The 27,228-nt window shown below is 39.0% G+C and overlaps 1 protein-coding gene across 15 annotated transcripts in view; it reads left to right on the top strand.

The window, feature by feature from the left end:
• KALRN (kalirin RhoGEF kinase) overlaps positions 1-27,228 on the top strand; it is a 497,542-nt gene that overhangs the window by 216,619 nt on the left and 253,695 nt on the right. For all 15 annotated transcript variants that reach the window (XM_035331506.1, XM_035331495.1, XM_035331496.1 and 12 more), the window contains 3 exons: positions 6,710-6,832; positions 15,860-16,051; positions 22,889-23,020. In XM_035331506.1, coding sequence (XP_035187397.1) covers positions 6,710-6,832; positions 15,860-16,051; positions 22,889-23,020 — 447 coding nt within the window. The remainder of the gene's footprint in view (positions 1-6,709; positions 6,833-15,859; positions 16,052-22,888; positions 23,021-27,228) is intronic.

The following is a 27,228-nucleotide window of genomic DNA, read 5'->3' as shown; positions in this document are numbered from 1 at the left end:
GCTGATACAACGCTTTCCAAGACTGAGTCCTCCTGTGTCAGTATACGTTGTGTATGTGCCACAAAAACATTGTGTGACCTTCTTCTTGTTCAAACTCTGGTGAAGTTAAACTGTGGGAGTTGCAAGGAATATGGCTTGATTTATTTTTAACTGAACTGCTCTGAATGCTTTAGTTCACCTAATGTGATAGGCACAGACCTTGTAGTTGGAAACTTTTTGTGAACCTCAGAAGAGAGGTTCTGGCAGTTACTGCTCTATGTGTGCTATTACTTTGTTTATATTGTGGAGGCATATGAAAATGAACTTGCTTAGCCTTAAATGGCCTTGGAGGGGAACTTTCCACTTTCTGTTGTAGATTAATCAATTTAATGCTGGCTGGGTAGTTTTGAAATTCCAAAATACACATGGATTCTTACATGGATGTTTCTTTAATAAGCAAGGCAGGCTTATTTCTAATTGTTTCCCACTGATGGACCATGGTTTCTTAGTAGTTGGCATTCATTAATGTTGATTTATTAATTAAAGATTTTGATTTGTTGTATCGCTTACCTTGAAAAACTTTATGGGGTCCACAAACTGGAAAAAGTACAACAAATACTGTTACAGTAGGGCATGTTATTTGGTTTTCATCTGGCATATAATTAATCATCTGTCCTCTACTTAACTACAGGCTTTTTTTTTTTTTTTCCTTTTAGATTAGCGATGTTTTTTCTTTTTCTTAGCAGCATATGGAGGCATATTGTGAGAATATGTTTATGCCTGGTGTATTATATGTGAGACCGACTGGAGTTTATTTAAAAAAAAAAAAAAAAAATCTGCCGTGTATGGTTTTTCTGAGTGCTCTTAAATTTGCTTTTCTTATTTGGAATATAATTTTATCTGTGTTTGTGAGAGCAAATCTAGTAACAGCTACTGTTATTTGTCAATATTTGTGCTGGAGGTGACCAAGAAAAAAAAGCCAGGTAATGCAGTAGGTACAGATGTTGATTCAGTAGCTGTTGCTCTCCTTTTTGTGTACCTTCTTTTCTATGAGGCCAGAAGCACAGATTAGTCTAGATAGCATCAGCTAGAACATTTCCAGGGAAAAAAAAATGACATTCCCCAGAGTCCTGTTAGGACCTTACCTTGGATGGTAAGGTGACCATCAACCAGAACGTGTACAGGGAAAGGCTGCGTCTTATGAGGAAAAACTAAAAGACCTGGGCTTGTTCAAACTGGAAAAGGTTTAGCACCTGAGAGGAGGATGTGTTTTAACTTGAAGGATGACATTGACATAAGAGCAAATGTGTATAAACTACTCATGAATCTGATTTAGACCTGGGAGACCATGAAAAGTTCATACTGAATATCCCTGAGAATACCTGAATGTATTCATGATGTGTATCCTATGTTGTTCTTCAAGATGGTGTGGTTATAGTTGTTATCATTCTGCCTTTACTTACCTGTGTGAATTTGATGCTTATGGCTCAGAACTACAGACGAGATGACTTGCTACAAGCAAGTAATTAATTCCAATTAATTCCAGCTCTATTATAGTGTTAGGTGGATTTTGTTGTGTGTTTTTTTTAACATGTATGACCAACTTCATTAATAACTACATTTGGTTCACTTGCTGCCAAAAGATTTGACCAAGAGGGCTGTAATCCTCCCACCAATACTGCGTGGTACAGGGTGTGCTACTGGCCACGTGATGGGAGCATCATCCTGTGGTGCTCAGCCCCACTCTTCCAGAATCCAGCACCAATGCTCAGTGAGATCTGACAAAAGCTAGAGAGCAGAGGTTGCTATTTGAAATATTACAAATCCCATTTTATCAGAGCGAGGGCAGGGCAGCACACAATCTGCAGACATGCTGTTCCACATCCGTGTGTTTCTTCTCTGTTCTCAAACAGCTGTTCTCACACTGTTTTCACTAGCCTGCCAGATGTTACAAATCCAAGGAAAGTGTGGGGTCCCCTTCTCTCTCCATCGGACTTATTCATGACCAGCTGGAGACCTGCTGTTTGGTCTAACACTTAACCTGGATTTTTCTAGTAACTCATCAACTTTGATGACAAAACATGAGGTTAAGAACTCATTGTTGCCAGCACAACTGGTGCTGGAGATACAATCTGATATCCTAACTCTCAAGTGAAGTGGCCTGGAGACCACATGAGTAATAACTACAGGTGCAAGTGTAATCATTAACAAGGGTTGAGGCAGATATTTTAGCAAAGCTTTCTGAGGAGACAGTTTGGAGTGTTTTTGGCTCTTCTGGCTCTCTCATAAGGGATTAATTCTCTTACTTAAATGCAAATTATTTTATTTTTTTAGCACTTAACATTCTTCAATGTGTGTGTTGTGTGTTCTTTTCTTTATATATTGTTAGAGACAGGGACTACAAAAGATAATCACACTGAAAGTTTATCTTCTGTTTTAAGTGTGCTTAACCCCTCCTCCCAGCTACTCAGTAACTGGAAAACTCCAGCCGTTGGTCTCCAGATTAGCCACAGCAGTGCAGCAAAGTGCCAGTCAGGGAGACATTGAGGACAGCTGGCTTGCAAGTTTTAAGTGATCGTGTCTGACCTCAGCTATTCTGTGCTCCTGTTTAGTGTGAATTCAGGACTGCAGGAATGATTAGCAGGCCTAAGAGAATTAGCTCACAGGCAGTCAGCACCACTCCAGCTAAGCAGCAAGTCAAAGGAATAATTCAAGATCCATTAATTTTACAGTGATCACTAGGCTAGGTTTGTAAGGGCCCTTTTTAATGAATGGGATGAGATCCATTGATACAGTGCTGTCTAGCAACGTTATAATGACATGGAAATTCTCAGCTGAGAAACCGTCTAGTCTAAGCTGATCTCACAGGTCACATTTTCTGGATTCTGCTGTTTACTGCATTAAAAGCTCGTTTCTTTGACAGGGAAACTAACTTATCAAAGGATGTTGAACATTTTTCCAGCAGGCCGAGTTAGGCCCTTGATACTAGAGCAGTCTTTGCAGGATGGAGTAAAACAGCAATTATTGGGTCATTGCCATGCCCACATCCTTAGTGGTGTGATTTAATTAAGCAAAGAAAGCATCACGCTCACTTCAGGAACACAGGAAGCATCAGTGTTTCTCATGTGGAAAACAAGTTTAACTAGAAAGCTTTCAGGAAAGACTGCTAGCAATGTGGGCAGGCAGGGCAGACAATGCGGACAGGCCTTCATATCGAACCCACTGGCCACACATTGCCATCTCTCATAGCATCACCATGGATCACACAACATCCAGTATATTTGCAGAGCCTCAGCTTCCAGTCATATTATGAGAAAATCATTTTAAGTCAATTTATGGACTTCGTGGTTGAAGAGGAACACAACCCATTGGATCTCACAAGCAACCAAGACTTCATTTATTTATTTCTTTATCTAAATCCCCTGATTGTTAAGCAAATCTTGTGGTCTGTAGGGTGGTGATACTTATCCTTCCTGTGCATCCTTGATTAGGAGGGTGAAAGCACAATTTTTTCCATGTTGCCAGAGATGTGTGATAAAGAAAACCTGATCCCTTCTCATGGTATTTGGAAAGTGACTATAATTCAATGAGTGTGAAGCAGAAATGCTTGAAATCTCTGAATGAACAAGCCCAGGAAACAAAAGCAATACAGACAAATCAAACCACTGCCATGCACAGGCTGTTCTGGTTTTGGGCATCAGAGTAGTATTTCCATGCAGCACTGGGCTAACCCATGCGGAGGTACCAGTTCACCTGGAACTCGTTTGGGTACCTTGGCTTTAGTGATGCGTTGCGTAAGGTAGATATGCCTACAGTCTTGAAAAGCCCTGGCTGTTGAGTGAGGCAGAAGTGATTGTATATACTTCTTATTAGTCATTAAGACAGAATTGCAATGAATGCTTTTACTGATCAAAGTGTGTCATTAACACTACTTTAGACCACAGTGAATCTGTATCTCTTTTTCTCTGGGCATCTTGCTTCATTTTCTTCCTGCTTCAAACCACGTTAAACTCAAAAGTCTTTCTTCTCTGAGTTTTCAAGTCGGAGAAGTTTGCAGCAGTTAACAGGAGAGACTCCAGGCAACCCTGTGGGGGATAATTTGCTACAGAAATAGGCTAGCTGAAAACAAAGGTACCTTTTTTTTTGAGGAATATAATAGAAAGATTCAAAGCCTAATTTGAAGTTGAGTCTCTTCCAACATATGCTGCTGTCCATGAATAGAAGTTGAAAAAGCATACTGTTTTGAAAGGTGATACAGACTTCATCATGTGTCACTCAAAATTCCTGAAGGTCATCCTTTCAACTGCTTTGTGTATTTCAGTTGATTAAACAAAAAGATTAATCATCTTTTAAATTTCATTTTTTTCCTTGATAGTCTATTATTGTGTTTTAGAAGGCAGAAGCACGATTTAACTTAACCTACATTCTCTTTCAATGATGTGTGTATAGATCACATGAAGGAAATGCTCTCTATCCACAGAATAATAGATTAGTAGTTTAAATTACTTGCCTTATAAAGAACCTCATTTGGCCTTGCCGACCATAAACTATTAGATTTACTGTTTATTTTCAGTGGATTACTGCCAGTTTTCTTCTTGAATGCCTTTAGATTGTTTAAAACATTAAACATTAAAAAACATTAAAAAAATGTTCACATTGAATGTTTATCTACTTATAAGTAGTCTGTGTTCGTTTCTAAGCAGAGATGTAAAATCTTGTTGTTGGGACATGAACTTCACTGCCATGGAATCTTTCTTGCTTTATTGGCTTTATGGCTTTTTTTATTTTTTTTAAGTCCACAAATGTGGCAAATGATTTTGTGCTTATTTTTCTTGTTAAATCTTAATAAAGTGGGAAAAAGGAATCCAATGAGAGAACCTACTATAACCTGAAGAGCTACCTAAAGCTTTCTTATTCTGTTTAATTGGCAGTAATATTTGAAAGCCCTGATCTCATCCTTACATTATTAAATCTTATTTACACTGTCTGAAAACAAGGGTGGTAGGCTTGAATTGCATCAGCTCCATGGGTACAAATCAGAAAGCAGCCAACTTGAGGATATTACTTTGAACTCACATCATTGTAACTTGAATCAAATTTACCCTTTAAGACTATTCACCTATATGAAATAGTGGAGACTCTGTAGTTGCAAGTGTATTCTTATAAATAAAAGATTAAGAAATCAGGTGTAAGTGACAGGTTTTTGGGACTCGGTCAGTGTCGTTTGTCTGGTGGCATGGGAGCATTTCCAGTGTTTATTTTCCTTCTAATGAAAAGGATACACAATATTTTTGCTGCAAATCCCCTGCACAAAGCAATTCATCCCTGTGCTGAATTGAGCGCTCAGCACAAAATGCTGGGTTTATCGCAGGAATTTAAAGTTACCCAAACAGGGCCTTTTCTTTGCTCTTGGGAGCACCATCTCTATAAGGAACAGATAATGGATGCTGAGAAACTCAAGCAACACATAGGGCTTTTCATCTGTCAGAGCCTGAAAATAGTTATTCAGTGCTACGGAACAAGATGTTTCCTGGCTGGAGGACACATCAGTCGTGTAACAAAGATCTGGACTGATCCCTTGACTGTAAGGTGGCTGCTTAGACGCTGCCTTACTTTCCCCTTTTCACCCTAAAATGCTTGCTTTAACACCTAGGACCTCTGCTGCCTTTAACATTAGTTTTTCTTTCCCTTATAATGAATTGGTGAGTTTATTTTTTGTTTTTGTTGCTATAGAGCTCTTATTAACAGAGAGGTCCTTGGCTCGCTGGGATAAAGATGGAGGCAAAATGAGGAAATGAGGATTGAAGGGGTTCTCGAATTAAAATGTTTGCAGGAATAAAGAAATCCAAGATTGTAATGCCTGCACAGCTGAAGACAGGCATAAGGAATGAAAGGTTCTCACTTTGAAAGCATTTAGTCTCCAACGCAACACAGAACAAGCCAAATTGTAAACGTGCTATCTGTCCTGTGATAGTTATAATGAATGAGCGTGCTGCGGACTGAAGCGTCACATTAGCATGCTACAAAATAAGGAATAAGTGTCATAAGCTTTATTCAACATATTTCTATCTGTGCCTGAAGTACTGAACTATACATTTTACTTGGAAATAAATTTGGAAGTGGGAGAAGTTGGAATGTGTACTCTTTATAGATATTAATAAAATACTTTTTTTTCTTCATCCCAAAAATAATAAGTGGAAGATAGACTAGGTTTTGGCATTGGAATTGGAAAGATCTAGGAAATAGGTGTAGGAAGTCAACTGGCTATTTGGATACAACATTTGGAAACTTTATGTATAGACTATAAAGAAAGTGGTTGAGAAAATCCCATCAATAATTATGGAATTTTTGGTCCATTTCTGAATTAAGGATACTTTATGAACTGTTAGATCTTTGGTAAATGAAGCAACCCCTGATTTAGGTCCCTCTGCTGCCGTCTTTCTGTATATGAAGTTCCTATTACATGTAGGAAAAGACTGTAGCATCAGTTTACCAAGGAACATGCTTTATGAATTGTGTTTCTTAACCTATCACTCTGCTCATGTGGTGATAACTTAAATACCGTCATTGATTGAGCAGCTTATTTTGATAAGGAACATTTATTTGTAAGGCAACATAATAGGGTGTGGGGTGGTGGTCACATAAAATTCCACAGTTCAAAGACATTTATATGTTTTATGCTGTCTCAGTTTTTTTCATTCCTCTCTAACACATTTTTTCCTCCTTCTAGATGTTTGACTGGATCAGCCACAACAAAGAATTGTTCCTGCAGAGCCACACAGAGATAGGCGTGAGCTACCAGCATGCCCTTGACCTACAGACGCAGCACAATCACTTTGCCATGAATTCAATGGTGAGTTGGGGGCACGTTGTGAACGGTGGGTCTGTGAGTATGAGAGAGGAAGGAGCAGGCAATGAGGCCACCTCCAGATCAGGGAGTGCTGAGGACCCACAAGAGGTGAAGCAAGGAAGGTCAGGCTGGGCTGTGGCAGCAGCCCTCTTTCTGGGAAGAAAAGTGATGTTCTGTCTGCCCAGATACTGGTACGGTTATTTCATTGACTTAAGATCAGCACAGTCGTGTGGAGTTTGTTTACATTTTGGAGAGTGAATACAATATTTTTTACGTTTTTGACATTTCTTTGGGAATTAATGAGAGCTCTGTGTAGTCCTTTAATAATTTATGCTTCTTCCCTTATACCCTGCTAAGGTACTTTTCAAAACCTTGAAAAAGAGAAACTAATCAAGCTGTCAGTTGTGGCCGTGGTGGGATTTTGGCTTTTTCAATAGTTAATTGGTTATTCCTTTTTAATGCAGCTCAACTCACCTTAGGGTTATTTTACTTTTCTTTTCTTTTTTTTTCTTTCTTTTTTTTTTTTAAAAAAAAGGAAGTGTCATTATCCATTTTTAAGTGTTGTGCTTTTTCTTATTCTTTCCTTGCAAAAGATATTTGTTCTGAAAACTGCCCTGCTTTCAGCACAGAAGTGAGGACTGAATGTATTGATGTTTTGATTGTTGCAGTGGGTTAGAGAAACGGATGCCCACCCCCTGCTGCAATCACACAACACAGAGATGAGCCATCTCTGAAGGCTGTCAGCTACACAAAAGCTTACCCAAGTCAGCCAATTCCTTCAGGTGTACCTGTACACACTGTGCATGGTCAGACTACGTTTGCATTGGGGCTGAAACTTCAAAGGTGGTGGTTGATATTTAAGTCACTAGAGAGCCACACCACACTGTGCTGCTAGAAGGCAAGGTGCTGTCTGAAATGTTAAAGGCTGCCCACCACTTTCATAAGATTGTGTTAACCCTGTTACTTGGGCCAAATTTCAGCTCATGTAATTAAATTCCACCCACCACTTCCACCTGTGTAGCTATTCCTCACTAAAACATCATGCCTCACTAGGGCAGTGCATAAAAGCAGAGGATGAGAAAAATGTCTGTTATGTATTTATTGTGATTATAATTGAAATGAGCACCGAAAAATAGGCTCTAGGCAACTGATTGCTAAGCTTGCAATCACAAAACCAACTAGCAAAATGCAGGGTAGAGCAGCCTCCATGTAGCAGTGCTGTTCACAGAATCCTAACGAATAAACGTGTCCTGGAGGTTAATGCGTTAAAAGTCATTTGGATTATGATAGATGCAAACTCAGTCATAATCCTTCACAAAGCATTGTCAGAAGGGTCAAGTTGAAGACCTCCCTTTATCCCTTTTGTGGTACTGCCTGGCATTATTTTTCTAAAAATATCTGGGAACTGAACTTGGAAAGAGATGATTGTTAATTGAAAATTAATGGGTGATGGCAAGGGTGCTGCCTAATGGAAGAAAATCTAATTTCCTCCATTATTCTTCCATCTGTCTCCAAGTGAACTTGTGGGATGAAGAATACAAGGAAGTGAGACACTTGCAAAGATCGTGGGTCCCTTCTGAGGGTGGCCATGGCTTCTGGCTTTGCCATCTCACCACTGCCAAGCTCTTATCTGATAGAGCTGCCCAGGAGAGAAAGGGCAGATGATGTGCCTCCCGTTCTGCTGTCTCTGGTGTAAACCACACATGTATAGTCATATGGAAGCCCATATGGTCAGCTTGAGTGATACTGCAAAGATTGTTGTCTTCATCTCTTATGCACACAAGATCTGTGTGGAATGGAAGGGTGTCCATATTGGGCACCTTCAGCTTTCAACCTCTAAGTACAGTGAGAAATGGCACTCTGTTCTGCAGTAATTAACTGGGCTCAAACGTATGAGCATGTGGCAGAACCCCTTGCTGAAAGGCCTGTATTCCTGTTATGTGTCTGCACAATGGTCTTTTGGGGGGGGATTCAATTCCTGGGTTGCACAGGCTGGCAGTCGAGATGAGTTTTCCAGCCTGGTGACGTAGTCTTGCGGAATTAAACAAGACTGCTGTCTTGCAGAGGGCCAATCATCCTATTTTTGGAATAGCTGGCATGAGGGTGAATGTATCAAGCTGAAAGGACATTTGAAAATTAGTGGGAAAGGGGTAATAACCTTAAGCTGCAGGCTCCTTGCACTAACCTGGCGCTGCTGTTCCCATGTCAGTATAATGCTGCTGTCAGCAGCGATGCTGGTTTTTAGATGGAGTAGATTCTTTGTTAGAAAAACAGGGAGTGACTCCTGCTGTCCCCAAAAGTTGGTGTTGTGAAAATGAGAGTGTTAGCATGCAGGAGGCATCAGCTTGCTGCATGAGGGTGTTGGGCTGCATACTAGTCATTCTGACTGAGGCAAAGCATGCAGGAAGAGCAAAGGGAGATTGAAATTAAAGCAACCCTTTCCTGGCCACAGCCCAGCTCCTGTGATAGGTGGTAGTTGTCTCTTGGCATGCATGGGAGCTCTGTGTGAGCTTGTGGGAAGACAATGGGTAGTAAGGATGAAACCTCTGCACTTTAAGGCAAGAGCCAGTGATAGTCAGCAACAGACTTGGGACAGATAGACTTACGTGAACAAAGCAAATACAGAGGAAGGTGGGTGTTGATTCTGAGTGTAGTGGTAGGCTGTTGTGTGCCCCAAGCCTACAAAGCAATCTGGTCTGTGTATTTTGTTAGGTTTTTCTGATGCCTGGTCTGATTAGAGTTTTTTGTTTGTTTGTTTGACCATATGCAGGTTTTCCATAAGAAAATTGTAGCCAGGGATGTTAGAAATGAGGGATGTTAGTCATGAGAGTGCTACCACACAACTGCCTCTACGCAACTGTCTTGTTTTTTATAGTAGTATCTTTGCATACTTATTCAAGCTACTGTTTGATTTCTGTAGAAGACTGTCTGAAAATGGCTAGTGCATGTGTGCCTGTTATTTGATAATATTGATATTGCAGTAAGACGTCTAGGTTGATGTGCTAGGTACACTGTTCTTTGCCTTGCAGCATCTGTTGCCAAAGGCTCTGCTCCTGCAGTTTTCATGAACATGAATTACTTTTGCACATTGGGAAGCTTCTATTGTTAGGTTCCCACTGATAAATATTTATAAGCTTAAGGATTAGTATTAAATATCATAAAGCAGAAGCTGTGTGAAAGAAGAATATAGCTCTGGTGACTTTACTCATATTTAAGTACTCATTTGGGATTATAATTTGGTATTTTTCAATCTTTCTGTCATACCCTTGGCTACCAAGAGAAGATCACAGGAATTCTTTCCTGTTCCTTTACCAAAAATGAGAGGGAGGGGTCCTTCAGACCTGTTTGCCATCCCAGGTAGAGTAGATTTATCCACCTTGGTCTGAAAATTTAAGATTTTGATGAGTTTTCTTAAACACATTCGTATCTGATAAGCCTTCAAGCTTTCTCATGCTAATTACAAAACTGAAATATTTAGCTACCACTCTTCAGGTTCAAGATGTGGAGACTGGTTCAAAAATAATGACCTTAGAAACCCAGGTAAATGGTACTACTTCTTTTTTTTAATGTAAGTTTTTTTTGGTTTCTGAATCTCTAGGGTGAAGTAGATCATACTATTCACTTTTTCTCTGGATGTTTGCTATATAATTTTATTTTTGACAGAAATTTGCTTTATAGTTTAATAAGATCACTTTTAAGCAGTACATTAGTCACAGAAACTGTTAGATTGAGAACAGTTCAGCTATCATGAATCTGAGTAATGAAAAAAATGTGATCCTGAAGCACTCTTATTGGGTGTGAGGTTTTGGGTTGTTTGGTTTTTTTGTGTTTTTTTTTTTTTTGCCTTTTTTTTTCCTTCAATACATTAAAATCAGTGTTGAGAGAAGATGTAAGTAAGGGTGGCTGTATGCTTTACAGAGAGAAACCATACAGATTTCAGCAGAAGTTGGATTAGATCTTGAATCTTCTGAGGTCTTTTGTTTTCCTAATATTATGCTCAGTGCACTGTAGGCCTGGCGTAACTAACAATATTTACAACATTTTTCTCAGTTCCTCTAGAAGATGCACTCCCTGGATCTTTACTAGGTCATTCCTTTTGTTGCATGCTTTTCCTAGGTATTCTGTGAACAAAACTCCTTCTTGAATCAACAGTGTTACTTTTTTAACAATAATAATTCTTTTTAAATGAACAATATGGCATATGGAATGTGGAAAAGTCATATCTGAGGTAATAAACTGTAGCATGGTGTAGTTTTCTTTCAAATAAACACTGTAGGTATTTTTTTTCTGTGATTCAAGACAGTGCTTGTTTTTATTTAAGTTTCAAAATAAATTGTTGGTCTTTATCACAGCTGTATAATATTTATACTGAAGCAATGTTACTTTTCACAAAGATTAATATTTAGCCCCTCCGTTTTGCCAGTAATCTCATTCCTCTAGTCAATTTGATAAAGGAAAACCCTGGCGTTTCAATATGACAAAAAGCATATTGATCATAGCTCTGCACTTGGATATATGGAGTGCATATCGCTTGTTCTGGACTGAAGTTACTTGTATTTCCTTTGCCAGAACTGTTCTGTGCCTGGATCTGTTAACCTCCTGAAAGAGTGAGTTATCACTTTCCATGGAGCATATGTAAATATGGCAGAGCTCACTGCTGCCCATCCTGCTGTCAGGGAGGCACTTGTCTGACACTAGATGGAGATGCATGTGGTCCTAAGGAAGTCACAATATATTTCATACATGTTACAATTTTCCTGTGAAGGCTGATAATGTATTTTGAAAATTCCCAACATTTGTCTTAAATGAACAGTATTCTTCTGTATGTAGGCTGAGCTAAAATGCCATCCAATATTATACTGCAACACTCTAGATGTAATTGGCCTTGTTATAGAAACTTAAAGGTCTTAAAGATATCTCATGAGATTATTTTGTCACTGAAACATTCTGCTTTGGGTTTATGTGTTAGGTTCATTTTGCAGATGGTTTCTAAACTTACAGTAACACAGTGGAAGCTTTTTCGTGCCTTTTTTTGCCTTTTTTAAACAAAATCTTCAGCAATCAAATTTCACCTCCAGTTAATCTGCAAAACACTTTTCTTGCAGCCCACATCCACTGCCACCACAATATCTCAGCTAGTTATCTAGGAAATCAGATGAACACAGCCAAGTTTCTTGCAGATTTAGTGCTTCTCACTGCTCATTTTTCTTTCAAGAGTGTAAGGTATTCTCTATATATGTGTAATAGAAGAAAGTAATGTTCCAGCTATAGTTGGAGGGTTTAATTAAGAGGGAAGGTCTCCCAGCATGATCGTTAGATGATCAGGTCTGAATTAGCGTTGTATTTCCCTGTGGGAGATCATTCCACAGCTGAACCACCACTACTGTCAGTGCTTACTGCTGATGGCTGTTATCCTAACAAGTGTTAGGGACTTTAACAATGAACACGTGCACTGGAAGCAATGGCTATGTTATAGACATTAGTTATAAAAATCAAGGCTTCATTTAGGCTACAGGAATGAACTAAGATGGTGGACAAAAAAAAAAAAAAGGTATTCTGCATTTGAAAGGCATTGCAGGTGGACTCCCTAAACCGTCAAAGAAACTTGCATATCATAATGCTGATGCACATACAGACAATTTTTTCTTTTGTTTTGTTCATCCACCAAGTGTTCTTTAGGAGTAAAAAATCCCCTTTCTTGCCCAGAATTTCAAAGTTGAAATAAATGGATGAAAAAAATCCCTCCTGTTGTATTTGCAGACTTCCCAAATGCAGTCCCTACATGTAGAAAAAAAGTCTTATCAATGATTAAGGAAATATGTTAGTCAAAACTTGGCTGTACCCTAGTATCACTACAACAGAATGTCAACTGAAGTTATTTTTGTCCTTACTTCTAGACATTAATGTATGTTTTCTCATTGTTTGACCTATTGTATTCCTGTGTAGCCATAGATCACCGATCCCTTGCAGTGCTCTTTGGGGACACCTCTCTGTTCTGAAGAAAAAGAGAAAGGGGAGGGGAGAAGAAGACTTACTTCATATTTAAAGTGTAACTCTCTATGAACCTGCTAGTTTCCAGTCTAAAGGAAAAATAAAGTCACAGACATTAGTTGTTCAATTTAATTTACATCCTGTTAGGATGAAAAGATCAGTATAGTAATAATACAGAAGCTCTCAATTCATTCAGTTTTTAGAGATGAACAAACCACAGGGAAAGGAAGGTTTAACTCTGTGAAATGTTGACAGTTGGCAGCACAGACTTCTGTTCCATTTTACTCGGAATGTTACACATTGGCAGATAAAGATGAAAGCAGCCAGTTTACAACTTTATTCTACTTCACGATGGAAATGTCTTGATTTTTCATTTTGTGGATTATGGTCAATAAAATATTTCCTCCTAAAACTAAATTCTAGAGTACTTTGAAGCTGTATTGCATTTTATCTCAACCCACAACAGCAATCCAAATTTCCCTCACAATCCTGATCCCATAACTGTAACATCTGATAGGACGTGCTATTCCAAATTTCAGTTTTTAAGTCTTCCCTGTGTCTTGGGTATCTGCAAGACCTTGGATGAGTATCGTTTGTCTATGCCCCGTTTCAATGTCACTGCCTCCCTGAGGTGTGACAGATAAAGGAGAAGGAAAGGATACCAGTGTTGTGGAGTTGAAGATATCTGCGTTACTGCTACTAGGAACTGTACAGAAGAGCACACCATGTGTAACAGTCTGCTCTTGAATCCATTTATCCATCAGGAAGCACCAGGGGAAGCTCAGGAGCCACTGTTTCCTGTGCCAGTTCCACTTGGTGCAGTAAGAACAGGGGGTGAGCAGGTGACTCCCACACTGCTCCTTGCTGGAGGAATTGTGGAGTTAGTGGGTTGGTTACAGGACAGCTTGGTACTCCTCATCTAGCTCATTTGCTTCATCTAGCAAAGTGACATTTCCTCTATAAAAATCCTCGTCTCTGTATAAAAGTTTTTTTAAAAAAAAAAAAAAAAAAAAAGACAAAAATATATAAATCTCAAATTAAAAGAAAAAAAAAAAAAGAGAGATCCAAGGAACTCAGCTGTTTTCCTCCTATGGAATCATGCCCACTGTATTGCAATAGCTGAGATAATTATGTAGGGAAAAACAACAACAACAAAAAAGGAAACCTACTATTTTTTGACACAAAATCAAAAATTCTTCAGCAATGTTGTTTTTTCTTCAAACAGAGCAAAGGTCCATTTCTTCAGTTGGTGCACCTTGTCCAGTTTTTAGTAACTGTAGTGATGCTATACTGCTTTCCACCAGAATTGTTGACGTGAAATGTTAAAAAGTCATCTTGGCTGAGGCTTAGTCATGAAGGCTTTCTCAGAAAAAAAGCTTTAAATATTTATTATTCTAAATTACGTTTAGAGGTGTTTGAATTTTAGATCACCAGCCACAGTTAAATCATAACTTTTTTTAAGTACACGTTAAACTCCAGGAAAAAAAATTGATCAGTTTTCTTCTAACCATACAGAAAAAAAAATAGTTTTATTTCTTTAAAATTAATCTGACAACTTTTATTTAAATGAAATATTTAAGAAAGGCTATGAGGTAAGGGGAAAAACTGAAATCAGAGGCTGGGTACTGCTTTGTCTGTGTAATTCAGTCACAGCTTTCCCAGCATGGTTTTACTAGGAGAGCAGACTGGTTGTGAGGACTGCGGTCACATCCCTCGTTACTTTAGCACCTACAGGTGTGGTTAGTACACTTTGTAGTTATCCAGCAGGCTTTGCAGACATACGTTGCCCTGCTTCACAACTTAGTTTGGAGCTGTGCCTGCTTCAGCCTTGCTCTGTTGTGTTTCATATTTGGATTGGCAGATACCTTTCCACATGGTGTTCCTACTCACTGTGATGAGATCCTGCTCCAGAAAACATTTCAACCTCCAATTTATTATTTGCCCATGAATAGCGCTGTAAAAATCATCAGGGCTCTGTCTGCCCTTGTGTCTAGTGGTCTTACAGATTCCACTCTGAAATTCCTAAAACCCTTATGAAGTAGCTCAGCGAGATGAAAAGCAGTGAGTCAGTACTAGCAAAACGTCTCAAATTCTGGGATGTTCCTTTCTTCCAATGAGAGCAGAGAAAGGAGAAGTGTTTACATCAAGTGACAGTCCAGCAATCTGCAAGGCAGCTGTCATTTTTCTCTTGATAGTGTGTCTGTGTATGACATTGTCATGGTGGCCGTTTATTTTTAGGCTTATGTTCCATTGCTTGGGGTATCGTAATGTAGTTACTGCTGTACACGGTCCAGTTTGAGAAAGACCTATCCTTACACTGCTTTGAGGCTTAGTAAGAACCATCATGGAGAAGGCTTGTGAAAGAATAGAAAACAGCATTTTGGTAGGCTTTATGAATCCTTCTAAATTCACAATGTACTTAAATGATATCTCTGCTGGAGACCAACTTAAAATAACCTACAGAAAAGATAACATTTTAATTGAAGAATATAATGTAATAGTTATTTCTATGGAAACTTATTTTTCTATAGAATATCCTTATGAGCTCTTTTAAATTCTATAACACTTTAACATTTGTTGACACTGCATGTCTATAAAGGATTGTCGGAGAGGTCTCAAAGGACAGAAAGCAAACGTCATTTGTAAATATGTGGACTTAACACCCAGAAAGATTAAGTAATTCAACAGAAATATGAAGAATAAGATAGAAGCAATGAGTAAACCCCAACAGGTGAGTAAATAGCTAATGTACGACAAATGGTATTACCTAAATAAACATAGAAAGAAAATAAACTGAAGAAGTGGGAAGAGATAACAATAGTAGATAATGGCATAGATGTGCAAAAAGATTCCTGGGGGATGTATTTTTAGAGTGGAAGGTAGTACGCCTGCTATTCATGCATATTTAAACGGATGGTTGATTGCTCTCACCTAACTGCTCGGCTTTTCTCCAGCTCATGGTGTTTGGAATATGTAATGAAGGCAGAGGGTGGTCACGGTTCTTCCTGCTCATTATTTATGTGTGCTTTTTAATTTTAGAACGCCTATGTCAACATCAATCGGATCATGTCTGTTGCATCCAGGCTTTCTGAGGCAGGGCATTATGCATCCCAGCAAATTAAACAAATTTCTACCCAGCTGGATCAAGAGTGGAAGAGTTTTGCTGCAGCCCTGGATGAGCGCAGCACCATCTTAGCCATGTCTGCTGTCTTTCACCAGAAAGCTGAACAGGTGAGCTGCTTTTGTGACTGGCAAAGTCACTGCTGCTTTGATAACAGTGATGTTGCAATTATTACCTGATGGCTTTTGGCTTATATACAATGCGGTTAAAATTATTGTTCCTAGTGGACCAGTGTATCAAACACAAACAGCAACATTTCCCCCCTCCCCCTCAGAACTGGCACGCATTTTCTGAGTGGATAAGAAAATATGTTTAGGCCTTAGTGTTGGGATCTGGTGATAACTGAAGTGTTCTAGTGTAGTAACATGCTGCCTTGTTTCGGTTGCCTAATATTTCATCAGTGCTGTGGATAAAGTCAGGGTTATTATGGTCAAGAAAAGAGTATGTATCTGCATTCATATGTATATATGGTATGTGCACAGAAATATTCACAGGTATAACATAGACCTATACCAGCAGACAATTTCCAGAAGCCAAGGCATATTACTGTTAATGAAGCTTACAAAATTCAGTCCACCATCTTCTCCTGCAGCATTCTCCATTGCCCCCAAACTTTGTTAGGCCTCACTAAGAGATAACTAGTAGCATCCCAGAGAATTTTCTGTCCCTGAACTCTGGTTTGCATCTTTAACAACTACCAGAATTGTTCCATGATTTCATGGCTAAAAAAAGATGTAAAATGTGTGAGGGAGTAAACCAGCTTTTTTACACCTAAACCAGCTTCACTTGATAGTGATGGTTCAACTTTGGTTATATGTTGATTACATTCATTTTCCATTGAGAAACGGTGCTTTGAGGCTCACTTCAGTGCTGTTGTGCACTTATTTTTTCCAAGTAGTTTATATTAAAGCTACTAAGTGGCTATGGTTGATATTTATATAATAACCCATACTTAAGTGGCTGAAGAAGAAATTATTACTGATAAGCCACAAACTGTGCCTTGTAAGTCAGAATGTAAGTATGGAAATGTTTAGCTGAAACAGTAAAGATTTTCTTTATTGTTTGTTTCTGAGCATAGAATTATCATGGATTTTTCTTTTATTTTCTGTTTCCTACTGTCAGCAGACCACAGCACAGAGCAATTACTCACCCTACTGGGCACTTACTCATGTAAGCACGCTCATTGGCTTTGATGAGACTGATACACTAACAAGATGACCAGTACAAATACGTTCATCTCAGTATAATGGACGCTGTAAAGTGTAGTTGTAGACTTCATATCAATAATTGTCTGTCATTGTATGTTCATAGAGAAAAATAATAAAAAAAAAAAATATATCCAGTCTATAGTCATAATGAGAATGATATAAGATTTATTAATGAATTAGTTCTTTTTTGTTTGCTTTGGTTTGGTGTGTGTTTGTTTGGGGGTTTGTTTTGCTTGTTCACAAGCAATCCCCTATTTTTCTGAAGTGTTGGTCTTGTTTGCAATTTATGAGGAGTTGCCAAGGTATTTTATAGCACAAAAGGCAATAAAACAGAAAGCTGTACTAAGCTGTCTGTCAGCTAAAGGTGAATTTTTTTGTCACTCTACCCTTTGAACACTGTCAAAGTGGATATTTTGCTTCAGCCTTAACTTGAAAAAAAAGCACCACTAATGTCACTTTCAGCTTTGGCTCTTTTTTATTTTACAATTGAATGGATGGGTCTGAAAAACTCAGTCCTCCCTTGGCACCTCTATAAAAGGGACTGAATTTTGTTCTGCCTGACAGAAGACAGTCTCTCATTATTAGGCAGACAGGAGAGTTTGCTAATTCTGAGCAGCAGTTGCTCCTCACTTGCAATAAGCAACAATTCAGTGGGAGGTAAGTGCTGATCTCAAGCCTGTAGGCTCAGACTGCTGGAAGAAGGGGAATGTGGGAGTCAGCATGTCCATTAGCCAAGGCTGAAGTGTTGGTCCTGCTTCAGTAACTCTGGTAGAATAATGCAGTGACTTGTACGCTTATAATTTAGTTATTTGACCTCTGTATAGTATATAAAGTGAAGTGTTTGGGATTTGTTCTCTAACTCAGACCAAATCTGTGATCTATCAAGCCTTCATTCCAAATGTAGTCCTTTAATATGTGGCATCACCCAGGGTTGTGGTGGTGTTTGTTTGTTTTTTTGTTATTGTTTTACTTTTTAAACTCAGATCAGAGCTTCCTCATTTTACAATAAATAAGGTTTATATCTATGAAACAAAGATGTAGATAAACCCACTACTTCCTCTGTCCTAGATAAAACCTTGTTTTTGCTCCCTCTGTTCTGTTGGTAATGGTAGTACTGATGCAGATCCAACCATTTTTCCCACAGCGTGCCCCTGCCTCCCCATGCCAGTCTGATACGCAGATTGCCTTTCCTTCTCCAGTGCGATAAGCCACTACCATCTCTTTATTCTGTCCCTCCTAGTGATTGAAGTTCTCTGTGATGCCAATAGGAAGCAAGTCTTAGTAAGATCATAATCTTTCAGCCTTTGGCACACCACAGCCTGCAAGGAAGTTGTTGGCTTGGGACAGAGATTTATGAAAAGCTCTATGATATCTTATAATATGCAAGCTGAGCAGGAAACAACTTGTTTTGCAAGGTCTCTTCCTAAAGACCATGCACAGCACACTGTACAGAATACAATTTGTCTGGTTTGGAAGGATGAAAGGCTGAGTCAACCCTGCTGGGAACTGAACCTCACATCTGTCTTCACGTGCCTCAGAATCGCATTGCTTGCCTGGCTCTCACAGCAGATACATGTGGCATGTTGAATTGAACTTGGCTGAATGAGTTCCTGGATCAAAGCTTGGTTTTTGCTTTGTCTCTTTCTTTTCCTTCTCTGTATGCATTTTTGTGCATGCGTGTCTTCCTTATTTTTTTAAACGTAATTTATACATACCAAACCATCATCAAGAAAATGCCAAAGAAAAGGAGAAAAAAAAAAGAGAGAGAGAGAAAGGAAAGAAAAAAAAGACAAATGTTGCCAACTCAGCATCCAGCCAAGCTTTCTTCACAATGTGTGTTTGATCAAAACCAGTTAACTAAACTCCAAATACCTACTATATCCAGGTGAAGGCACAACTCAGAATATTTAATGGAGGTGTTTCTCAAATGTCCCTTAGTTCTGCCTGCTACAAACCTTTTTTTTTTTTTTTTTTTTTTTTTCCTCTTCTCATGTTATCCTGGAAAGATGTCCTAGAGCAAAAGAGAATCCGTTTCTATATCTTTGGGTATATCTGAGGCTATTCAAGGTTGCAAGAGAACGTGTCTTATCTCACTGTGATTTTGAGAGAGCTGTGCTGTTACAGCAGAGGAGATTCTGGCCCACTGAGTGCCAGATGGAAGAAGCAGACATACTACATGTCCTCCCTTTCTTGGTTGCAATCTCTGAAAGTGTGCTGAAGTATTAATAAGATGCTCATATCTCAGATTTTTTCAGAATGAACAAATTAATGTCTTCAGTCATCTGAGAGATCCAAACCAATTAATTCTGGGCCAGAGTCTACCCTCAGCAGTACACAAGCAGAATTACTATTTAAAGTAGTTGGTGTTGGGTGCATACACTAGACATCCATGCTGATTCTCTGAAAACTGACCCCTGACTATTCATTTCATATTGCCTTACTCTTCAGCCAGGAATACTACTGTTCTCATCCCTACCTGGATCCCTCTCAGCACATCCTGGAGTTCTCTGTTTGAGGAAAGGAAATGAAAAAAAGAAGAAAACAAAAAATGGGAGGAAGAATTTGAGGAAAGGGAGGAAAGGAAAAGCCAGTTGACATCTGTGAGATGCAGGGATAAAAACAAAATAACTTCTGCATTAGGTAGGGAAAGGAAATTCCAAAAACAACATCAGGAAGCATGCAGTTAACCTCATCAAAAAAAAAAAAAAAAAAAAATCAGGGCATCAATAGATATTTTAGGCCACTGAAAAAACAACTTCATTGCTGCCTTCCCATCTTTCCCCACAGACCTTCTGGATCCATCTCAAGATGACAAAGGCAGACTAGAGTCTGTTTTTAATTTTTCTGGGCCTGGGAGAACCACCCTGGTTATGCCACAGTTCCCAGGTAGAGGCTTAGGAAACAGCAAGCAAGAACTGTGCAAAAAAAAGTTGAAGGAATATGGACTATAAAACAACAGAGCTGTGTTTTGGAGCAGCCATGTGATCCAGAATAGGAGTCACCAAGGAGAGCTTGAAAGAAGTTGCCTAAGAAGCCATTAGTACCTGACCTAATACAGAATTTGTGACTTAAGTGAATAGGTTGTGAGCTAGGAGTAAGTGTGGGTCATTACTTTAAAGTTACTTTTGGATTACATCAGAGGCACAAAGATACCTTAGGGAAACTTTTAATTTTAGGAGAGATTTTTCTTAATCTTTCCTCAAGTCTTGAAAAACATGTAAAATTATTGGAGTCTGTCATTTCAAATCATATTTAGGCAGCTTTTATATTCCCAGTAGGAGCTATTCCCGTCTAAGGGCTAACTAGAAATTTAAGCAATTAATTTAAATGGTATTGAGTATCCACTAGACAGTAACAGCTCCTGTTCTGACCTCACAGTTAGCAATTTACAATTTTAAATTTCTTTTCTAACTCAAACAGTGACTTTGTTATACGAATGTGCTTCTAGCATGAAGGGTTACATAGAAAGAAGTTGATCAGGTCCGCCACAGTAAGTAAGAAGTAAAAAAAATTAACATAGCTGCTTTTTTAAAGATACCCAAATTCCAATGTTGTGAACTAATATTTTGCAAAAATCGTTAAAAACCAACTTGCTCTCTCTGTGTGAATCTCCACATAGACCACCATCTCAGGGTATCAAAGTAAAACACTGACAAGCTATATTTCTTAAAACTTCTTAAAAGAGAGGATATCAACTGCTCCTGCTGCTGGTGGTACTAGTGAAATTGCTGATGTAATTGCTGATGTGATGTTCTCTATATACAACTGATATACAGAAGAAAGAGAGATGTGAAACAACCAGGTGTGAATGCACTTACATTCATCTTCTTGAGGTGTCTTCCACCTACACTGCAAATCATGTTCTGGGGACATGGCAGTATATGAGAAACAGGTCTGTAAGAGCTTGTACAAAAATCGGTAGAATTTGGCCATTTAGATAAGAGCCATAACTGTGTGATTCCAGCAGCAGGAACACTGGTCTATAAGGTGTAAAGATCTTTTGTTCCCTCTGTTCACAAATAGGTTTATTTAACAGCTCTAGAAGGTATTGGTCTCAGCTCCATACTCTTAAAATTGCATAGGGAATTATGTGAATCCCACTAGCTTAGCAAAGAAAAAGATTATGACTTCAGCTTCATGCAGGAGTGTTTGGGAATTTCATCTTAAGAGATTAAACAAATCAGTAGTTGAATCAACACGAGAACCTGCTATCCTTGATTCCAGTCTTCTAGAAAGCAGTTTTCACTGGTAGATTTGTACCTTGTAGATATGAATGTTTAGGAATTTATCTTTGTTATTGAGTCTTTGTACACTGAAAAGTATTTACAATGCAAACACTTTATAGCCTTGATTACACAGCAATGTGGTGAATAGCTTTACACTGCTAATAAAAAAAGGATGCTGATGCCAGAACCAGAGTTGAATTGAAATTCTTTACTTTGAATCTCACAGCTCTTCATGCTGTGAGTTAGTGCTTTACTAACAAGCCACAGGTGAACGCTTCAGGAGTGGATAAAGCTGTGTTCCTGGGGGTGGTTTTGCAGCATTATTATACATTCACCCTACAGGGCACTGCATCTGTTGTATAATTAGCTGTTCTTTTTTATTTTTATAAATAGTCCTGAAGTATGGCAGGCTGACTTAACAGCAAGATGGAGAAAGAGAAAATACTAGTGAGTAGTAATGAGGTGGCATTAGGCAGTCAGTACGGACAAAATATGAGCACGTTAGGTGCTGTGTTGTTGAAGAAGGCTCTGCTTAAAAGAAAAGGGAGATGGGAAACTTACAGACTAAATTCCACTCTTCTTTTACAGAACAGGCAGCCCCCAGGAGAGCTTCCCCAATATGTTCTGCCAAAGTGCATCAGCACTGCTCGGGAGGCCTTTAAGAGTGGAAAAAAAAAAAAAAAAAAAAAAAAAATATCCATCCCTCTGCTCTCCAAGCCTGTTACATTTCTGGCTCTCTGTTAAGGCTTCCAACCAAGGTGCTAACCCATATCTATTGCAATGGCAATGACTTTTTTTCTCCCTTTTCGTGGATGTCTGCCCACCAGGAACTGGACTGAGACCAGCAGCTCATTTTGCATTGGCTGCCTGACAGCCATCAGATGGTAATGGTATCTGATCACTGTTGACCAGGGCCAGAATCAAACGTGTGACCCAGGGGTTAAAGCCTTGGTATCCTATTAGCAGTCCCACTGAGCTGGTGCTGAGGTGGGAGCTACTTGAATACAAACTGTCTGTCTATCACTGAAATGCATGTCAACATTGATTTTAGTGGGAGTTTTGTATTGCCCAAATTAGCAGTGTTAAGTACAGGTAAGTGGCCAAGGGGATCTGGCAGCTGAGACAATGGCAAATACAGCTGGATGTGTAACTGTGTCCTCCTGTGCCTCACGCTGGTGTGTTTTGTTTTTTTTTTTTTTTTTTCAAAATGTTGCAGCCTCCCTGCTTGGTATGCAAAGTCTCTTAGAATGGATGTTTTCTGAACCTGGTTAAATCATTAGTTTTTAATCAAGAAGAAACAGAAAATGTTACATTTGGATATAGCTGTTTTTCAGGCATTTGAAGGGGTGATAGGAATGTGCTGTTCCAGGGTGCTCATACGAACCCCTTATAACTGTGATGTTCTCCTTGGTCCAAGCTACAGTGATCTGTGGCACTCTGCAAAGTTTTCTAAAGCTGACAGTGATGAGATGTTCTGTGTCGCTGTTGCTCATTGTTTCTGGAATTGTTTCAGTTCCTTTCAGGTGTGGATGCCTGGTGTAAAATGTGCAGTGAAGGAGGGCTCCCCTCTGAAATGCAAGACCTGGAACTGGCCATCCATCACCATCAGACCCTGTATGAACAAGTAACACAGGCATATACCGAGGTATGTGTTTCCCAGAGAATAGTGTATCTGCTAAGTGATAAGACACTTGACTATGTTTGGGAGGTTGGCTTTTCCAAATAAGATAGGTTTTTATTCCATTGTTGCAACTTTTTTGAAGAAGAAGTCAAATCTACCTTCTCCCAGGCTGTAGGATTCTGGGGAGTCACAGTAATCTTGTCACAAGGGCATACCAGGACAATTCAGGGGACAAACCCCAACAGAAAGGGAATCTGGAACTAGTGCTGGCACCCAAAGAAGAACAGTTTCACTGCCTTTGCTGAAGTGGAAGTCAATTTAAGATAGCAGTAGCTTTACTCCTGTTGCTTTCCTGCTGTGAATGAGTCAAGACACAGGTATGCAAACGGGAACTGAGTCTGAGAAAGGCTTCTTGCTTCAAAACATGAAGTCACAGAGATGCCAGGTCCTTGTTATAAGGAATGCTGTGAAAGAAACATCTTTAGATGTATTTAGATGTCCAGCTCTTGCTCTGTTCATCATGTACTTGGAATAATATATAGAATAAAACGCAGGAGAAAACTATTTGCTATAGTTTGGTGATACACATACACGGTGAAGTTGGTCAGATACCATGAACATAATTGATGTTAAATAGCAATCTCCTATTTTTCTGAATAACTGGAAGAATTTTAGTATCAATCATTAGACAGAGCAATTCTGGGTTGTAATCATGAAGAGCAGTTCCTAATTCAGTACTCAGATGGGCTTCTCAGGAGCAGCAGCTTGTGTGAGCAAACACAGAACAGCCCAATTGACCTCCAGTTACAACTATGAGTTTTATACATGTGTCTAGTCAGAAACTAAGGTTTTCTGATTGCACTTAAATACTTCTTAAAAGTAAGTCAAATTGGGATTAAATAAAAAATAATGTTTGAAACTGGCATTTTGTTTAGGAGCCCCAGCCTTAGTTTTTGTGAAAAGAAAATTGTTTTAAAACACAGAAGCAACCTTTAAATCCATATTAGTTTTACTGATGCTTCCTTGGAAAGCTAAAAATTGTCACAGACACAGCTGTTTAAAAGATTTCTGTATTATTTCACTAATAAGCACATTTTTAAACAGTCTGTAGAACTGCCAGAAAGGTTACAGTCTGTTATTTCTGAAATGCTCATTCCTTTGACTACAGCTACATGGTGAGCTGAAAAGCCTGGATTAGACTTAAGAGTCCTGCCTCCTATCCACGTCTGTATCTCCAATGCAGACAGTGCCTCTTGCCCGTAGAATTTAATGTCTTCCCTCAGAGCTCTCTATGACGGGATGAAAACAGTAGCTTTCTCTTTCATTTCTTCTCCTGCAGAGTCATTGAAAATCTGGTTTTACTTCTGTAATTGTAAGATACTTGAAATAGAATGCACGTTCCATGGAATAAACATCTAAATCTGGATATAGGAGCCTCTTTGGTTCTATTACAGAGAAAAGTGAAACGTTTCACATATTCTGCAGGAACCCAAGAAGAAATGCCCAAGGAATTTTAGAAAAAGTCTTTTTTCCCATCTTACCATGGTTATAGCCATAATTGTTTGCCTCTTTCCTTTATTGACCATGAGTGAAGCTCAAAAATAGTGAAGGCAGAGACCATGGGTCTGATATGCAATCCACAGTTAAGCAATCATTTTCTACCCTGCTGGTAAGACCAAAAGGTTCTCTTCAGTCAGGTTTGAGCTATGTTGGTGGTAAGACTCTTGTTCAGTGTGACTTGATTAACTGTATTAACTGATTAACTGAATTTTACCATCTGTTCCCAGAGGCATGATGTATTTGCTCTAAAGACCCTTTTTCTTTTTCCTAGTGCAAATTGTAGCTGTTTCACAGATGGCACTATTAGTCTAGTCACTGGCAAGGCTTTGGAGGTATTGCTGACCCAATATATAGGATGTTTACCAATTTTAGTTTATTCACTAGTTACGCATACAACTTCCATGGAGATTATTGCATTAGTACAATAAAATCTAGATTTTTGGTTAACTCAAGGACACATGGTGTCTTACAGAAGCATTTACACACAGCCCACCCTATCTCTTTTCCCATCATGAAGTCAAAATGCAGGAATATCACCAAACGACACGAGTATGTACATATGACATGATGAGTTAAATCTTTCCAGAGTCTCCAGGCAATTCTGTACTTTTCAAAATAAGTGAGAAATGGTCAAATTTGCTTTGACAAACACAGCACTGGCACTTACACATCACAGGGACTGCAAGTTATGCTGGGTGTAGATCCATTAATTTTAAGACTTTTGCAGCACTTTTTAAAAATGTATTGTAAGTGATGCAACTAAGTAAGTGATGCTTGTGACCTTGCACAGTCCCTGAAAAACTCAGAAGATTCACGTGAAGAGAGATTTATTTATTTATTTATTTATTTATTTTTTTGCAATTCTAAGAACATGGAAATGACTGGAAGAGCACAGCCTGTAGCTCCTCCATTTGTGAAGCTGTTCCCTTCCTTTCTGTAAATTGTGCATTGCTGAACTCTGAGAGCACAAATCTTCTGTGCCCGTTGATTGGGAATGCAGTAATATTCACAGCAAAAATACTTCCAGGAAAGGAACTTTTTAAACCAAAGAACTGCAGAGCTGCAGAAGACATGAAGTCCTGGAATATATATGTATTTTTGAAAATATAGAGCACCACTGATTATCTGTTTGTCACTATGCTGCTTGCCATGTATTTATTGTACATTTCATCCAGCATGACAGAACAAGCCTGCAAGTTGGAGAGCAGGAGAACATTTCTAATAGCCTCTAATTTGTGTTAATGATTATTAGCAGGGCAACTCAAACACCTGGTGTCTGGCATTTTTCTCTAGCTGTGAAGAGAATGACTGGAAGGCTATGCCCATCAGGAAAGAATCATAACTTGTAATCTCTGAGGCTTTTTAGACAGACAACAGGAACAAATACCTCATGGGATAGATAAAAGCCTAAATCCTATAGAAGAAGAAAGGAGTCAGAATGCAGAAGTGCACTTGTCTCTTTTCCTCCTCCTCACACTGTGAGTCTGGGAGAACATCCTGTCTCAGCTTTGGATGAAGCATGTGCATATACAAAAGTCACTGTAACACCAGCCAGGGGCAGATTTGGACCAATTGTAAACTCAAAAGCTGGTACCAGGACAGTAGTGAATTTACATGGTGAATTTAGCCAGTGAAGAGTGAGGTTCAGGTCTAAGAAACTGCTCACAGTTGTGTGCCTGGTCATGGTTTCCTGTTCCCAGTGATTAGATCATAGCTGATTATCTTCTCACACATACAATACCATGTTGCGTGTGTTGTCTGCTTCCTTTATGGATGCTGCTTCTTCCTGCCTAGCAGCTATTGCCACCTCCATAATGTTACTAAGGTAAGACCTGTGCCTCGGTGTGCCCTACTAAAATTCCCAGCATCTCCACTGTGCACTGCTGCTGGCAAGTGCAACTGTTCCCTCTGTATCCCCAGCAGGCTTCAGCATGTGCAAATTGTTCCAGCTGGTCCTCAGCAGCAACTGAATTTGAGTATGGAAAGCCTCTCCCTATGGACTCTCCATTTACTTCCTGATCTAATTCCAAGTTACCCTGAATATTTGGGAAAAAAAAAAAAAAAATCCCCAAGAATCTGCCTAAGCCCACCTAGTAGCCGCCTAGTATGATGAGATTTGACTCCCAGTATAAATCACAAAGGCTCTCCTCATTTCTCTGCAATTGTACCAGACATATGCTGCTGTAACAGACTGTGATGTGGCATGGCTTGCCAAAAGACTCAGTTTGGGATTAATGGGTATTTGCTACATTTGAACAAGCAATTTATAATACAGAGATAAGCGAGACTTGAAAAATCCTTGAGAAATGTTTTAACTTTGATAATGCTCAAAATTCAACCTGGATGGAAAATGTTCTTTAAACCATTCTCTAGTAAGGTTGGTGATTACGATTGCATAGAAATGAAAACACTTCTCAGAAAATCTTGTCATGTCACTGTAGTTTGTTTCAGAGGGAAAGGAGGAAAGTGGACTGGGAAAATAACAGATTCCAATAAAGTCCTTATTTAGTGTTTCCGTTGAACAAAATATTCTAACGTTGTACTCTGCAACTGAAAAATATTTCAAAAACAGTTTTAGACACACACACACACACGGTTAGATACATGCAGAGGGCTTTCCATTTGCCAACAAACTTTGTAGGCCATTGAAAATGGAAGCTATAGATGCCTCT

Source organism: Oxyura jamaicensis, chromosome 7 (genome assembly GCF_011077185.1).
Source record: "Oxyura jamaicensis isolate SHBP4307 breed ruddy duck chromosome 7, BPBGC_Ojam_1.0, whole genome shotgun sequence".
Lineage (NCBI taxonomy): Eukaryota > Metazoa > Chordata > Aves > Anseriformes > Anatidae > Oxyura > Oxyura jamaicensis.
Note: the sequence above shows the minus strand (reverse complement) of the source record. Positions and strands in the feature narration are given on the sequence as shown.